An 18,160-nucleotide genomic window follows, 5' to 3' on the forward strand; every position below is an offset into this window, starting at 1 on the left:
GATTTTAAAAAGATCTGATATATTTTTTTAAAAATGATTATAGGAACTTTTGTAGATTTTAATTACAAGCTCATTTCTAACAACACTAACTGATTTCATTAAAATTGCCCATGTAAAATTAGTTGAAAATTTTGTGACTATTTTTGTTCAGCATATCCATATTAAACGATATACTTACTTCGCTCTCTTAATTAATGTATTTAGTATTAAATTCTCCGTTAATAAAAACCCTACTGAGGAAAGAAATAGAAAAACTTACCTAAGCTTTACTTTTTAAATATTACTAAAAAGAAATAACAAATATACGATGCAGGAGTAATATATATTTTCGATAATTCAGGAGAAATTTTTCTGGAGCTGATAGAAAATGAGAGAGATACATAGTACAATGATCAGAACGACGTAAAGTTTCAGTAATAGTATGAGTTATATGACTATCAAAAGTTTAAGCTTAAAAATATTTTATTGAAGATGCTATTTAGAGAAAAGTTACATAAAATATTTAATTGAAAATTTTAAAGAGATTAATTCTGATAATGTGATATTATCGTTTTCACTGTAGTTACGGTTACCGAATTCATTTTTTGTAGAGTTAGTAAATAATGTGATTAAAAAAATACCGGAACTTGATAAAGGAATGTTACACTCTTCATAATCTGTTATCTTCCTACTTGTCTTTGAGCGTTTAAAAAACAATGATGCATTATTTTTAGAATAGATAAAAGTGTAGATGAAGTGTCATTCAATACTGTAGGATTAAAATGCGCAGAAACTGAACTCGATTTTACAAATAATCAAAAATAATAAATCTAGATACAAAGTAATCTGTGATATGCATAATTCAGCTGTATTTTTTTTTTATCTATCATGTAGCCATCAGTCTGTCCAACCGTTGATGTTTTAATAAATGTTTTAGAGGGCAGAAAATGATGAGGTATATAATTTATACTTGTGTTAAAGATAAACTACGAATATGATTTATAATTATAATTATATTGATAAGTAATTCATGAGACCATTAAAATCTTGCTTTTATAGATAAGAAATAAATGCGATAGATATAAATATTTTGATAGTTCATTTTATTGAATATTCGATTGCAAATTTGGAAGCATAAACATCAGTCCTCAAAAATAAAAGATAAACAGCATAAACATATCAAACACTTAAAAAATAAAGCCTTAAATGTAGGTTGTATGCGAGATAAAAAAAGAAAGAAAAAGAAAAACGTTGATAATGAAATCGGTATCTAACTATTTGTTTTGTGCAGAAATATGTATCTATTGTGAAAAATGTTTATCTCACCCCCAATGATTTTTAATAATAATACTTGGACTCTTTTTATATGCATCTCCCAACATTTTCAGTTTCTAATAAATAAAAATTCTTGTTAATGTGTTGTTCTAAATAACTGCCGCAAAGCATATAATTCATTCCATTACTTTTGCGCACTTTGTTGGTGAGTTTGGAGACTTTTTTTTTTCAATTTTATTTTTCTTCTTAACATTTTTGTGGCTTCTGTAATCGAGAATTATATTTTTTTGTCTATTCATGACAACTTTAGTTCAAGGTAGTCAAAATGTGCATAAATTAAACATACGTGATTAAACTTTTGAATCATGCCCTGTTTTTTTCATTTACATATTTGTGATTTGTAGTCATAAATAAATCGATATATCGATTGCAGATAAATTAATACATTTCTGTACAATCTTTTATTAATCTTTATATATATATATATATATATATATATATATATATATATATATATATATATATATATATATATATATATATATATATATATATATATATAATGATATTTTAAACTCTTAATTTAACGAAATTAATTTCCAAAACTTTATCTTAATTTAACCCTCCAAGCGGCAACCCCGGAAAAAGACGGAATCTTTTCTCCCTTCAAAACGGCGGACCCGTCTATAGACGGAAACAAAAACTCCCTTAAAACTGTCACTGCCCGTATTTTTACGGGTTCCAGTTTTTCCCTACCCCCAATCCCAAGCTGTGAGATAATGAGAAGGAAATGTGAGATAAGGAAAAGTGAATCGTTATCAGTGGGCATATGATTGATGACTTGTTGCTCGCGCCTTTTTAAGCATTTTAAAATCTCGCTTACGTTCTGAGGCGTTACTTTTGAGATTTTGATAATAATTACGTATCCAAAATGAAATTTAAATAACGAGAATAAAATTGAACGTATGAAAATATATACCTGGAATGAATACATACATAAACGTATTATTATTAATAATTTAAAACATAAGATTTTAAAGCTTTCTAGCATAAGAAAATAGTTAATGTAAAAAATAAATAAAAAATATAATATTAAAATTTGACAAGTTTCTTTTTTATAGCGTGCTTTCATTTAAGGATTTTAGAATTGACATTGCTTATGCAACTTATTTTTGAAAATAAGACACTAAACTTATTTACAGAATTTACTTAACGAACGAAACTTTTTAACTTTTAATGAATTATTTTTTTTAGTATTCATTAATAAGAGTATTTCAAAACGGGGAGATATATAGAATCAATATATTAAAGTGCGATTTTTCGGAAAGATTAGTATTCGTTACATTAAATCCTTATTTTTATAACGTAATAAACTATATATGAAAATTAAATATTTGTTTCATTCTTTAAACCTTATAGAATTTCACACTCTTTGACGAATTCGAACAAAAATGTAAGCATTGTAGAGATATAAGTTTCATTGTTTTTATATTTTTCCTCTGGTTTTTAATAATATTTTCAAAGTTATTATAAGCGCAGTTTTTAAAGGTTCTATTTTTTGTATCGAAACATTAATCTTATTTCACTGTACAATCTTATATATACATAGCACGATTCTGTTTATATGAAACTGGTTTATATTGACATTTTTACTCTTAATGCTGAGTAATTTAATCTACGAATTTTAATCCACTTGAAAGTGAGTGAATGTGTGAGTTAAATGTGAGAATTAATAATTTTAAAATTGTTGCCATTATTTTAACTCCTTGATCTAATTTTATCTCATATGTTAGCATTTAAAATTTTTTTAATGCGTACAACTGGCATTTCGACTATTTTCTTCTCCTGTTTGGTCAGTTCGAGTTCACTGGATGTGATTTTTAACAAACAAGACGGGATATGATCTTTGTTTTATTTTATTTTTGATCACGAGAGTAAAAAAAATTCGGAAACATCCACTTCCATGTAATTTGAAATACTTTATTCTTAATAAGCTTTAGCCTCACATTTTAATTTTTTAAAAACAGAACTAGTTTGAACAAGGGTGTCAGACATGAAGGTCGCTTGCAAATATTTCTATTAAAGTAGCGAATATCTCTAATTATAATGAATATGAATGTTCGTATTGGCGATCTCCAGATCAAACTGTTTGACTTAGAGCGAGCAAACTTCGCCATTAAATAATTAGAAAGCTGTGAATGTTCACCTGGAGATGAAATTTTCAAAATTTTAATTAAAACTTCTGTTAATTAAAAATTATTTAAATTTTTACCATTTATCAGCGATAAAATACGAAATTATTCTAATATAATTTATACAATGTGTCATTTATACATTTGAATGTATCACCAAGAAAATTCATTCTTTGAGGTAAAATTAAGATCTTGAACTTGTAGTGTCTTATTTATTGAGATGCTAATTATGGAGCATTCTCTTCAGCCACATGGTTTATTTGTATTTCAGTAAAGAAATTTTTACCCCTTTGCTTTTAGCTTAGATCTTTTTAACCTTTTAACTAAATCATCATCAATGGGTAAAAAGCCGGAATGAAATATAAGGGTAACAATGAAAACGTTTAGTTTCAATTCAAAAATAAAATATTTTTTTAAAATATGCTAAAATATTTTTAATTTAATTAAAAGTGGGGGGAAAAATTTGAATTCACAATTAATGTACAAATTATTTTCTACTGTGATATTTTCGAATGAACTTTAAAATTTTAATAATTTTTATTAACCCTTTAAAGGGCCTTTTTTTCCTAGTCATGTTGGAGTAAAATGTTTTTAAAATTAAGATTGGCCTAGGAAAAGTAATTCATTCAACTTATTAGATCAATTTAATCTGATTTATTAATTAATTTTTCCAATTAATAACTAAGAAATAAATCAAGACACTTCATTTTATTTGAGATAAACAATTGAAACCTCTAACCTACAATTGAAACCTTATTGAAAAATTCGTAAGAATTTATGCCAACTCAAAAATTGTTGAATTTGGTGATGAGCATACTTCCCTTGTCCCTTGAAAGGGTTAATTAAAATTTTAAAGAAATGATTCCCACTGTCCAAAGTATGTAGGTACAGATTTTGGTAATTCTATTTCAAATTGTCTGGTCTGAAAAGTACCAATACAACCAGACAAATAATGACACACACACTCGTCCATCTTTATTATTAACTTAGACGAATGTTTGTGCGTGGCGTCTATTAGAGCTTCCATATATATCTTAGTGGAATATGCATCTTAGAAAATAAAAATGTGTAAAATGGTTTTTTTTTCTTTACTTCTGAAATTTTTTAAAAAATTATGAATTAAAAATAAAATGAGATTTTGAAGTGTATTCCATCATAACTTTCAAAATTATTACAGAATAAGAAGGAATTTTTGGAAATTTTTATTGAATAAGAGATATGAGAAATCATCTGAGTCATTTCAAAAATTAAAAAGAAATATTCAGCATATACATAAATATTTATTGCTGAATGATTCTATTCCCTGTATTTAGAAATTTAATAAGCCTGATTGGTTTCAACAAAACAGGTTTTGCATTAATTGAAGTTTATTCACTCCCGTTTTAAATTAAGGAATTACTGTCAAGGAGCTGACAGAAAATTCAAAAAATCTGCAATACAGAATGGTACAATGAGTCTGCAATAGTATGAATTATATGACTATCAAAATTTGAAATTTCAAGATGTTTTGCTGAAGAAAACATTTAATTAAAAATTTTATATTGGCTAGTAACCTCGACGTAACACATGTGCTGATCACCGAAAGCAATAAATAATGTAAAAGTAATAAGTAAAAAAGATCAATGCAATTGTATTTGCAAAGCTTTTAAATTCAGATTTTTCTTTTTAATGATTCGTTTACCCCACGGTTTGTCGTTATCCGATTGCAAAATAGTAAGAGCTTTGATTCTAACCCAAAAAACTTAAAACTGAGATTTTTCAAAAAATTGTAATTTATTTTAAAACAGTACTTAATATTCTGTAGGAACTTGATTTGAAGGTATTCAAAAAATTCCAGTTGCAAATGGTTAATTATGAGTCTAAATAATCTGTATTATTTGAGTCATTTTTCCAGGCCAAATTTGTATCATGAATATTACAAAGAAATATTTTGACAATTATTTTTATTTGTTGTAGTCATAAGCAGCATCGACCAGTTATTTCAGCATTACTGAATAACTGGCCAATTAGCTTTGCCAATTAAATATTGTAAAGTATATTTAATTATAAAATTTTAATCATGCAGATAAATACTGAAAATCGATATATTTGAAAGTGAAACATTGCATGAAATTCCCTAATTACACAATTATTTTTTTTGAATACTGAAGAAACAAAGTTATAACGTAGTGTTACTTATCGCAATTAATGTTTTAAACACGCATTTTAAAATATTAAAATAAATTGGCAATGCGCTGAAAAGGTTTTTTTAAAAAAATTAATTCACTTGCAGGTAATGTCGAGAAATAATTTCACAGTACTACGGAATAAAATAATTTGCGAAACGTATTGCAATGAAAAAAATATTAGACGAGGACTTTCAATTTATAAAAACTAGACTAGTATCAAAATAAACATGATAATAACTTATTCCTAACATAAATTTTATGTATTGTTTTATAAAATAATCGAAAAACCTCTAAAAAAACCAATCACATTTTCGCATTTTCAATCGATGTTATTGTCAATCTCTTCCTAAGAACTGAAAGAAAAATGGTCTTAGAAATCGAAAGACTACGATAAGAAACACCAGCTACTCACAGCGTGAAATTTGCTAATCACTTCCCGCCTGCAGCGCTGAACTGACCGCAAAAGGGGAAAGCAATCCTTTTGACCAAACCGCGACATTTTTAAGGTTGAACCTGTTATTCCGGCTTGCCGCTTTCGGTAAGGATAGCAATCTGAAAGCCGCCGCCAGGAGGGTTAACCCATAGTACTGATGTCATTCCACGTATGAAGCTGTGTAAAAATTACTGCGCAATCAGTCAAGTGAAAATGATACTTTCGGTGCCTTTGTCAAAGGTCAACACATATATTCAGTCACCACGTGGCCGGAAATCCCATGTTATATAAGACTAGTGATCATTTGTTTCGCTCTTTCTTTACTTCTGTTTTTGTGTCGTGCTGCGCCTTCTTGTAAATAAATCATGCCTATCTCCCATGAGAGAATAAAACGAAATTAAAAATACAAAGCCTCTTCTATGTCTTCAAACTATGCATTCTGCTTTAACCAAAATAAGCTTATATATATATATATATATATATATATATATATATATATATATATATATATATATATATATATATATATATATATATCTTATACGTTAAAAAGAGAATTTCAGTTATAATGTTTGAAAATTCTTGCACTAAAACTGAGATTAATTAACATATGATATTTTTAAAATTCTAAGTAATAAATAATTTATTGAAAGAAACCACATAATTTCCAATACTGGCATATTTTCAGCATGCATTACAGAAAATATCGTTATAATCTTCAGAATGCATTGCTTAAAAAATTTACACTTCTGAAAATTTTGATAACCCAGTTCTGTAGTATTTAAAATGAATAATAGGCCATTGAAAAAATGTAACACCTGTCGATGGATGTATTAGAATATAATTTCAGCTATATTAGTCACTGATGTCAGAAACTCAAAATTTTCTTGAACTTATTCAATGTAGAGGCTGTTTAGTGATTATGATATCTTTATGGCAGAATTAAATAATAAAGTTGAAGACTTTTGCATTCTATCAAACCCTTGAGTTTCTTCTGCGAATTGCAAAAGTAAACATATTTTTGTTAAATTAAAACTCTGTCTCTGTAATAATACTTGTCATATATTGATCTACAATATAGATGCTAAATTTGAAAAATAAAATTTTGTTTATCTAAATTTTATCGTTTTGCTATATAACATTATAATATTATCATTCAAACTCTTTATGCTAAATTTTAATAGATATAAATTTTATTTAATTGCTAGCACAATAATTTTAATTAAGTTACTCTGTTTTATTAACATTATATTTTTTTAAACTGTATTTTTTGTAAACTGCGTGATGTTAAAACCGCAACACAAGGTTAGAATGGTTTATAAGATAGTGTTAGACCTGGAGAGACCAAATTCGTTACATAGTTACTTCTTGGTTTGTATATGCTAGCTATTTCCAGAAGTTTAATTAGAGGCTTAATCAGTTAAAAAAATCAGTTGTAATTTTAATGCTTTCTCTCCCAAGCATTTTTACACTCCTTAGAATTTTAATAACTTAACCTTTTAGGGACACAAATTTCATTTCATTATTTTTTTTCTCTAGTTTTAAAATTTTTCAGTACTATTGTAATAGCGGTTTTTTATTGTTGTAATCAAATGCAAACTAATTTTATTGTTTAGCATATCTTTTATTAGAGTACTTTTTATTCGTATTATATAAAGGAGATTTTTTTTTATTTACCTGCTTATTAATTTTAAAGCGATTAGGATAATATTAACATGATAATATTTTTAGGTTGGAATTCTTTGAGTAAAACTACATAACCAGCTGAAATGCCTCTTCGAAACTTTCTCTTATATTCCCAAATAAAGGTGTTATTCTGTCTTGCCGGAAAACAAGAATGCGAAAATTTTTATCTCTGAATTCCAACACATGAGTATTTCGTACTTCGTAGTATAGAGAAGAAAACTGAGCATACATTTAAGACGCGTTTTTGGACGATTAGAACCAAAATATGACAAAAAAAATATAAATATATGACAAAATTGCATTAAAAAAACTATCATTTATGTAAGTCAGTATTTGTTTGTGTGACGTTTAATGGCGCAAGGGCCAAATTTTGGCCAAGCTGCGCCAAGCAAATATGTAAGTCAATGCGTTTGTCAGTTATCACATTTCCAAATGTACGAAGATACAAATCGACAGATTTTTAAACCGCTGGAAAATTTTGTTCAAAACTTGATGAAGATAAACGTGGAAGTACAGATTAGTAGAGTGCAAACCCTTTCACAAATTTTATTTAAAATGTGTGAAAGATTGCATGCCAAATTTTATTCGTCTAAATTTTAGCTTTTTATAATTACTATATTCATTTGTACTCAAACAGCGAGCTAGATAGAATTCTAGTCACTGAATTTTAATCAAAATTTCAAGAAATCTGAATATTTGGTGTAAAGATTACATACTATATTTCAACTTTCTAAATCAAATTGTTTTTTGAATTTTTGTGTCTACAAACGCATCGACAGACATATATTATTCCAAAAATGTTTCTTTTTTTTCCCATCTCAGAGAAGTTTGTGGCAGTCTATACTTGCAGTATATAAAGTGGGAAACCGAATCGCATTATTAATTGAATTGTTTGAATTCTTTATTTCTCGAATTTGCAGTATATACAATTACTGCAATCAATAAATAATTCAATCTTCTCATTTCAGACCTTCCTGTACCTGAAAACAGTATTTTTGGAATTATGTCTGTCTATAAATCGGATAATTCAAAATTTTTTGAATTATCCGATCCCTTTGATAGATGAAATTTAATATGTGATCTTTCCACCAAATTTGTAGCAACACATTTAGAACGAAATCCATTATAGGAAATTTATCTGTCCGGATATAAGTGAACTCTGTAGGTACTAAATGTAAAATAGATAAAACTATGTACACAGTTTTAGCATCTAAATAGTACATATGTATCAAATTTTGAACCAAATCTGTTTAAGAGCGGCGTGTTTGTTAGCAAGCGATACTTTAAAGAGTAACAACATATATCAATAAAATTTGGAATGCAATCCCTTTAGTAAAATTGCAATTCAATGTGAAACTTTGATGTCAATCAAAATATTTATGAAATGAATATTTATTTACCCCCATTTTACCAAGAAAAATACTTAAAGAAAATATGCAAGAAACTGAAAATAAAAATCTAAGCACTGGTGGCATTCTTTTCCTTGTCCAAGATCCATATTTTTATGTGGGGGGGGAAGCGAATAACGCCTTTATTAGTGAGTATGCATGAAGTATAAAGGGTACCACTTGCGACGGTTTAATATATCGTTACTGTGTTGAAAAATCTTTAACAGGTTAGATAAAACACTACTTCCTTAAGTTTAGGAAGTAAGTTTCTATTTTCTATTTAGCATTTGCCTGCCGAATGGTTTGCTAAATTGTAACTGTAACTCACGCATTCTATCGAACTTCCAACCCCAAACATCATTACGTTGAATCGTAATACCATGAAAAACCTGATCATTTTTTACGGATAAAAATCATCATTGTTATTTACTTTTCTCTGCAGGAAACCCATGCACAGCTGCTGCCTTAATATATATTTTTCCCTTTCGGAGAAGTTATTATAGCTGTCAACTAACCTCATAACAGTTTGAAAATGGTCCTCGTTACGCATGTCATACAATGGTCCTATTCACACATGTGATTTCTATGCAGTGTATACAAATATATGTTCCTGGTAAATCTGTGACGAATTTTTGCCTTATAGATGCAGTTTTGTTCATTGTACAATGCATCTCATTAAGTTTCTCTCTATATCTTAATATATCCAATAATATCACAAGAACGTACAACATTGCTTAAAAATGGGCGCATTTTGAAAGTTTTTCATCATAGCTCGAATCTAAAGTTAATTTCAAGACATTAAAAATTTATTCAAAGTATATTTTATACAGAAACCAGCCGCCTTAAAAAAGCTGAATCATTGTATCTCAATCATGAACGGTATAATAAAACCAAGGGGAAATATTAATTGTAACTATGAAAATGATTTAAGTTTCATTTTAACAATGGAATATATTATCTTTACAAATAATAATTGATAATGTGTGTTGGCGCTGTACAGGACAAATCGTTCAATAGTAGACCGAATAGACAGTCTACAGATAGGTAGCCTTTTCACAAATATGATCCAAACATTAAAATGAGATATGTAAGCCTACCAATTTAACCCCTTACCTGCCGAGGATAACTTGCGAGGTTCGGTCCCCAGTACCATGTATATAGTTATACGTATATACGTATACAGTTGAGAGACGTATATATACGCCAGGGGCAGTTAACACATTGACTTAGGTAGATGTATATATACGCCCGCGGCAGGCAAGGGGTTAAAATATGCCAAATTTCATCGATCTAATGCAATGCGGCTTAACAGGAAACATGTTTCTCTGTTTGTCTATGTTCACAAGTATATGGACTGAGAGACAAATATATTTTTCATTGATAGAGTTCTTTTAAAATAGTCTACAGTTTAGTCGTCAAGATAACATAATAATTTCATTTTCTTCATTTTTCAATTAGAGTATTCACAGACAAAACCGAATTCCAAGAATTTTTTTTTTAATTGGGCATTAAATGCGGAAGTGTCTAATTAACAACAAAGATAAAAATTTTAATATGTGAGTTTCTCAACATGCTTCCTATATTTTTTCGATAAATAATTTAAACACATGAAAATAATCAAGGTTGGATTTTTTGATAGTAAGTTACATTGTATATTATTAGAAAGTGAAAAAAGACATATTACTTTAAAACATCTAAATAATATCAATAACAGGTTCCATTAAAATAAAATCCCCTAATAAGTATTAAAGGAATATATTCCTAACCATCATTAACGTAAAAACGATTTTGTCAAGATAACCAGAAACAAAAAGATCTCTAATTTTGATATATCAAAGTTTTAGCATTCATAATTACAATATTATTACTACTATGTTAATGCAAACTTATAATTTTATAATTTTTCTTGGTACAGATTGAAATTATTCAAAATATCTAAATTTTTTTCTTTTCTTTTCAGGCGGTAATCTCTTGAAAAAATGATTTGCTTCCAAGGTTTTTTGCAGCTTTATTATCGTTACAAAATGTACCGAAGGAAAACATTTCACCTCCCGCCTGTCAGCTCGCAGGATGACAAAACAGATATAACTGCCAAAAGCAAATTTTCTGTCTTTAAAGGCCTTCTCTTGGCCATGCTGTCTGGGGTCTTCTATTCTGCTGCGGCTGTTATTGTGAAACAAATGAAGAACCTACACCCGGGCCAACTGTCAGTGTATCGATTCATTGCCATTTTAGTGATGTCAATGCCTCAGACTGTGAAATGTGGTGAGAATCCTTTCGGGCCAAAGGACCTTCGCTTACTTCTTGTGCTTCGAGGAATTTTCGGGGCTACAAACTTGTTCCTAAACTTCCTAGCATTTCGTTACCTACCCCTTGGCGAAGCAGCCGTCATCATATTTAGTGTTCCAGTATTCGTGACAGTGGCAGCGAGGATATTTCTCAAAGAACCCTGCGGTATCTTCCAGTCAGTCACGGTGTTCCTTACGGTCATTGGAATCATCTTCACGGCAAAAATCCCATCCCGCCTCATGGGTAAAGCCTTTGTCTACACTAGTGAGAACATTTTTGGTCTTTTGGCATCAGTTGGGTCCTTGTTGTTCAGCACTTGCCGGTTCATAGTCATCAGGAAGGTGAAAAGCGTGCACCATGCAGTCATCATGTTCAACTTTGGTTGGGTGGCCATCATAGAAACTGTCACTTTGACCCTCATCATCGGAGATTTCCAGTGGCACAAATGTGGTGTCCAGAGCTTTTACATTTTGTTATTGGGACTTTTGAGCTACGGTGGTCAGACCTTGTTGACTATGGCTTTGCAGTGCGAACTTGCTGGACCTGTTTCGACAATGCGAGCTGCAGCAGATATTGTTCTGGCATTCATGTGGCAAACTTTCTTGTTTCATGACATTCCAGATGGATTCAGTATTACGGGTGCAGTCTTGGTGGGATTTTCAGTGGTTTTCGTGGGTCTGAGAAAGTGGGTGTCTTCGCTGCCAGAAGATTCTCCGTTGCACAAGAAATTAAGATGGATCGTTTCATGAAAAATAACCAACAGACACTTATTGTAAACATTCCACTGCAAATATTTTTTAAAGGCCAATAAAATTGTGTATTTTTGACCAACAATAGAGTGATTAGTTTTGAAACGATTTTTGGCTTCAAATTTTCCATAGTCCCATTTGAAACTGAAATTGCATAACTAATATAATAGTATTTATTTGATATGTTAAATATTTTTGAGAGAGAATTCAGATTATTAGAAATCTTTATTGCAAGCTTTTTAGTTTACCATGAAAACTGTCGTGAAATTTTGAAAAGCAGAAAAGGAAATAACAAGAACTGAAGAATTATTCTACATTTCCTCTGTCTAAAAATGATGGGGGAAAGTAATTTATCTTTAGTTATTCGTTTCATATTTTAAAAATTCTTTATTAATATATTTGTTTCGTACTAGTGATTTGTTGAATATGTTTATATGTAATATAAAATTATATAACTATAAAAATATTCTATCAAGATGACTTGAAATTCTGTTTCTTGGATAAAATATTTTAAAAATTTAAACAAAAATAATTTACATCATTGAATATTTTGCTATAATTTTTTATTTATTTCGTCACAAAAAATTCAGTATACAGTTTTTTTTATCAAGAAAAAGTTTTAATCTGGAAGATTACTTTTTTTATTTTTAAACACCATTCTATAATTGTAAAAATAATGCAAACAAAATTAGTGTTTAATGTAAGTTTTCGATATGGTTCTTTTAACATATCATCTGAGCGTACAATCGCAGGTATAATCCTAATCGAAGAATGTTTTTAAGAGAAGTTGTAAAACATCTTCATTGATTTAATCTTTCTGGTGTTCTTTTGAATATGTGTATCTCTACTATGAAGAATGAATGTGTGTACATCTATATCCCACTCTGACTCTGTATTTTGTGTGTGTGTGTGTGTGTGAGAGAGAGAGAGAGAGAGAGAGAGTGAGTGAGTGAGTGAGTGAGTGAGTGAGTGAGTGAGTGAGTGAGTGAGTGAGTGAGTGAGCTTTCAGTAGGCCAGAGCGTTTAATCTAGAGCGAACAATCTAGATGCATGTATACTTTGAAAGTTGGATATATGCACTTTAGAGTGATTTTTATGGAAATTTTAATAATAATTTTAATTTATTGAATATTAATCTGCATTTTGGCATTGTTCTGGAATAGATTTAAAAAATAATACAGCGCAAAAATTAGTTTTACACTATCTACAATTGAAAAAAAATTATCTTCTCTTTTCAATAACATTGGTGATGATCTAAATATGACGATTCGCCCCCCTCCCCTGCTGAGTAGGTTTCAATATAAGGTCTAGTTTAAAAACTTTCAGGTTTCAGTAATAAAAGAAATTAAAATTTGTTTTACTTGCAATTAAGATTTAACTTAAGCACCAGGCAATGCTGAAAAACTTTAGAAACAGAAATTTAGGAAAGTGCATTGCAATGAACAGAACTGTGTAATGCTTCTAAAATAGTATGAGTCAAATGTCTATCAAAATGTAAAGTTTAAAAGTATTTTGTTGAAAAAGCTATTAATATAGAAATTATCAATAAAAAAAGCAATCATTATGAAATTCAGTTCTTATTTGTTGTTGTGATACTAATTCTTATCTCCAAAATCTCAATTTCTTTGGATTTTCAGGAGTTTACAAGGGATCAATATTTTGGATGAAGGTCAAACCCTTCACAGAAAAAAATCCTTGGTTTGAATCTTTGCCCGAGGGTGATCCTTGAAAAAATCTTCAGGCCGGATTCATCATTTCTTTCTTTTTGGTTCCATTTTTTCATTTAAACTCACTATTTATTTCTAATTTGGTCCGTTAATACAGAGTTATACAAAATATTAAACAGACACTTTAAGCAATTATTAATTACTACAAACCAACTGGTTGCCAAAAGCACCTAGTACAACATAGAGTTAATTTCAAACCCAAGCAAAATTATCGTGTTAATAAGATGATGCTTAAACATATTATCTCTTCCACACATTAAGCCGTCCACTGTGTCTTAATGATTGAATCGCTGTAATTAGTAACACTAGCGTTTTGTTTACTAATAACATGGCGATTCGTAGCCCATGATTATAAATGATTTATTCTCTAGATAAGAGGCACCATTATGCCAGTACGATACTTTTATTGGTAACATCTTATTTTCGTAAATAAGAGGCTATATTCGCCACTGAATGGGTATTCGGTTTATAACAAGGGCAAATCACCACACACATATACACACACACACAAACCAACACCTGCGTGAGTGCTCCCCCACTCACCAGATTATTTAGTAATAAAATAACAGAGCTAACTTGTTAGCAATCTGTAATACAAATTAATCAAAGAAAAGATTAATTTATTTTGGGACTTTCTTACCACAGGTTTGGTAATTGAATTCATTAATAGAAATTTTACGATTTTCTTAAATGGAATATTTTTTTCGCTTCAAGAAAAGTTACCGTGATGCTTAATTACGATTGTTGGTTCAAATATAATAATGAGAGTGAGAATTACTATTATTATCTTTAACAATGTTGACATTTTATTTTTATTTAAATAGAATAATATATTTGTGTTAGTCATTGTTTCCCACAAGAAATGCTCTAACTGAGCATTGTTTCACACAACACAGCATTAACACTGTTAAAAACATCCCATATCATTATTTTAGAGTGTTTTCTAAAGAGTGATCTCTTGCGCTTATTAGTTAAAAAAAATCTCTTGATATTTTAAAAATGAACCGCAGACTTTTTCTGAAAAGACTGAGAAGGTTTTTCCGCAGATATATCTGCTGTACGATTGCTGATGACTTCTGCTCTAACATTTACGTAGGGGAAGATCTGCACTATTTTCCAGTTCCTCAGCCACCCATTCAACCCTGGTACTACGAACTAATCACTTTGTATAAGGCACCCTCAGACTTAGAAGTTGAACCAATACCATTTGAAATAGATTCCACCTCCTCCTCCGAATATTTCACTTACCCCGAAGATAATAGTTCAACTTCATCGTAAAACAATTATGTCTCTCACATTTGAAAACAATAGTACTTAAAATAGCCCATACTGAAAATCTTCCCCAACGTATTTGTTAGAGCAGAAATGGTTGCTTAAAACGTTACAACAAGTCAGTCTCATTTGGCACTGACAAGGGAATGGACAACTGTGTTTCCCAAAAGACAAAAGAACATCCATCGATTTCTTGACTGGACGGTTGAAAATGATGTTGATTGTCGGAAGATACTGGAATCTACTGCAAGTACCGATTATGATACGATAGTATCTTTTTTATCGACCTTCTCTGAATATTTATGAACAAGAGATAGAAAATCAACATTCATAATATTCTTTTGTCTTGATTTTTTGGTTTAAACACAAATATCAACTTTTGAAAAGCAAACCTTAGACAAATCAAGCCTTAAGACAAATGTGTTCAAAACAGTGACGATGGATTGGACTTATGTCAAGTAGGACTTCCATTAAGCTGAAGAATGTCATTGGATCGAAAGTAACGAAAGCCAATGCTAATCAAATTGTTTTGCTTTGCTCTGTTGGTTGGAAACCATATACCAACTTCTGAAACTCACTCATTCACCGAGAAATTCAGATGATAAATGTGCTTCATCTCTTTGGCAATGAAATAGAGTAATACGTCTTCCATCAAGCCGAAGAACGTCATTGGATTAAGAGGAAAGAAAGCCTTGATCTGTTGGTTGTAACCCGATTACCAATTTCTGAGACGCACTCATTCAGCGAGCTAATTTGAAAACAAATCTGTTTCAAACATGTGACAGAAGAATAAAGAAATATTCTTTCCATCAAGTCGAAGAACGACATCTGATCTTTGTTAGCTTCGTGAGCGAAGATGTCGATTATGGGGAGATAATTAAATGTAATAGAAGTATGTTTACTGCCAGTCTGATTCAGCAATGACAAGGGAATGGATAGCTATGCTTCCAAAAAGACGAAAGGACACATTCGGTTATCTGTGAAAATGATGTTCATTGCCGGAAGATAATGGAATCCTTTTGTTGCAAGTGTCGATTCTGATGCGATAGTATCTTTTTTCCTGACCTTTTCTGAATATTTATGAACAAGAGATAAAAAATCAGCATTAATAACATTCTTTTGTCTTGATATGTTGGTTGCAACTCAAATATCAACTTTCCAAACGCAAATTTTCAGCAGACAAACCTTAAGACAAATGTGTTCAAAGTAATGACAATGGAGTGGACTTCTGTGGAGTGAGACTTCCATTACGTCGAAGAACGTCATTGGATCGAAAAGAAAGAAAAGCAATACTAATGAAATGGAAAACTTTCGGCGAGCAAGCCTTCAGACAAATGTATTCATATCAGTGACAATGGAGTGAACTTATGCGGATTGCGACTTCCATCACGTCGAAGAATGTCATTGGATCGAGAGGAACGAAAACCTTGATCTGTTGGTTGTAATCCAGATACCAATTTCTGAGACTCACTCATTCAGTGAGCAAGTCTGAAAGCAAATCTGTTTTAAACTTGTGACAAAAGAGTAGAGAAATCTTTTTTCCACCAAGTCGAAGAACGTCATCTGATCCTTGCTAGCTTCGCTGATGAAGATATTGATTACGGGGAGATAATGAAACGTAACTGAAGTATGCTAACTGGAGGTGGTTGAAAAAAATGATCAAAATCTCCATATCATTTCAAACGAAGAGGATGAAGTTGAAATGAATTCCTCATTCTAGATGTGCATGCAGAAAAATTTCTTTCAGCAGAAGAGATAATTTTAGGAATTAAAGGACAAATAGAATATCAAATTCATTTTGAAAGCGTCTGCCTTCACCTGGCATTTGCAACCTAGTCCGGAATTCTTCCAAGGTGTCTACAATGAATTAAGCCAGGTTATTCTAATTAAGCCAGGAAATCTGCTTACCATCTGAAAAGAGCTTAGTTTAAATATGCTCATGTACCGATAACATTATGAGGACGGAATATATTTATGATGCTATTCGTAGTGAACAAATGCTGGTTACATTAAACTGGAAAGTGGTACTATGTTCCCTTAAAATAAATGAAATATAATTTCAAGAATTCTTCAACGATAGCTGAAATACTGAATCAATTTTCACAGTCGTGAATATGCAAATTGTGTCCGATTTTTTTTTAATATTGGTATGTTACTATATGAAACAGTTCATTTCAAAAATATAACGGCATCGATTCTTCAAGATAAACCTTAATTAAAAAAAACCGTATCGGGAATTTAAAATCTTCACAAAGGTGATAAACATCAAGAAACGTCTCTCATGAATTTCTACACGTAATGTTTCTACCAAAATGTTGCTTCTGAACAGGAACAACCGTATTAACTGCAAATCAAGTTATACATTTTCAGGTGAGAGATGGAGTAAGAACTTTATTCCATCTTGAATTGATATGAAATTACATGCTGATTTTTTCGTTTGGCTTTCATCGATTCTAGAGATTCAAGGAGTCCAGAATGACGTTTGGAATATTTTATTGAACTCAATGAGATTTCTTTCACTCATGGCGAGGTACTTCCATATATGATCGCCCTGACTCTTTCTACGCACATGAAGACAGCTAAAGAATCTTCAATAATTTTGCAAATAAATTAGAAAATATGTATTCTGAATTTTTAATAAATATTTTCACCTAAAAGACATTAGTTTAAATAATGAATAAATATTTCCATACTGCAAGATTTTTTTACTTTTGAAAATAAAGCAGTTGTCTGCACAATTTTTCTTTCTCACAGTTTCAAGTATGAGGAGTTAGTGATTTGATGAAATTTCTTTAGTATTATGATGATTTTCGAAACCTGCCTTGAATAGCCATGTTCTATTTTATATCATAATCCAATTTTGTCCATTCGTTAGAAAGAATAACATAAATTTGCTTCTTATTTGGTTGATCGTGCGAATTAAATTTACTTCTTTTAATAAATATTCTGTAATACATTATTCTGAAATTTAGTGCATATTTGATTTTTTTTTTGCAACAAGAA

The 18,160-nt window shown here is 30.2% G+C and overlaps 1 protein-coding gene across 3 annotated transcripts in view; it reads left to right on the forward strand.

The window, feature by feature from the left end:
- The window catches only part of LOC129966089 (solute carrier family 35 member G1-like), a 30,955-nt gene extending 18,515 nt beyond the window's left edge, over positions 1-12,440 (forward strand). For 2 of the 3 annotated variants that reach the window (XM_056080465.1, XM_056080466.1), the window contains exon 2: positions 11,082-12,440. In XM_056080465.1, the coding sequence (XP_055936440.1) occupies positions 11,101-12,159 (1,059 nt within the window). In that variant the 5' untranslated portion in view covers positions 11,082-11,100 and the 3' untranslated portion in view covers positions 12,160-12,440. Of the gene's footprint in view, positions 1-1,358; positions 1,460-11,081 lie in introns of those variants that run through there. The other variant, XM_056080464.1, reaches the window with a different exon arrangement.
- The last annotated feature ends 5,720 nt before the right edge of the window (positions 12,441-18,160 follow it).

This window comes from Argiope bruennichi, chromosome 4, assembly GCF_947563725.1.
Source record: "Argiope bruennichi chromosome 4, qqArgBrue1.1, whole genome shotgun sequence".
NCBI classification, from domain to species: domain Eukaryota; kingdom Metazoa; phylum Arthropoda; class Arachnida; order Araneae; family Araneidae; genus Argiope; species Argiope bruennichi.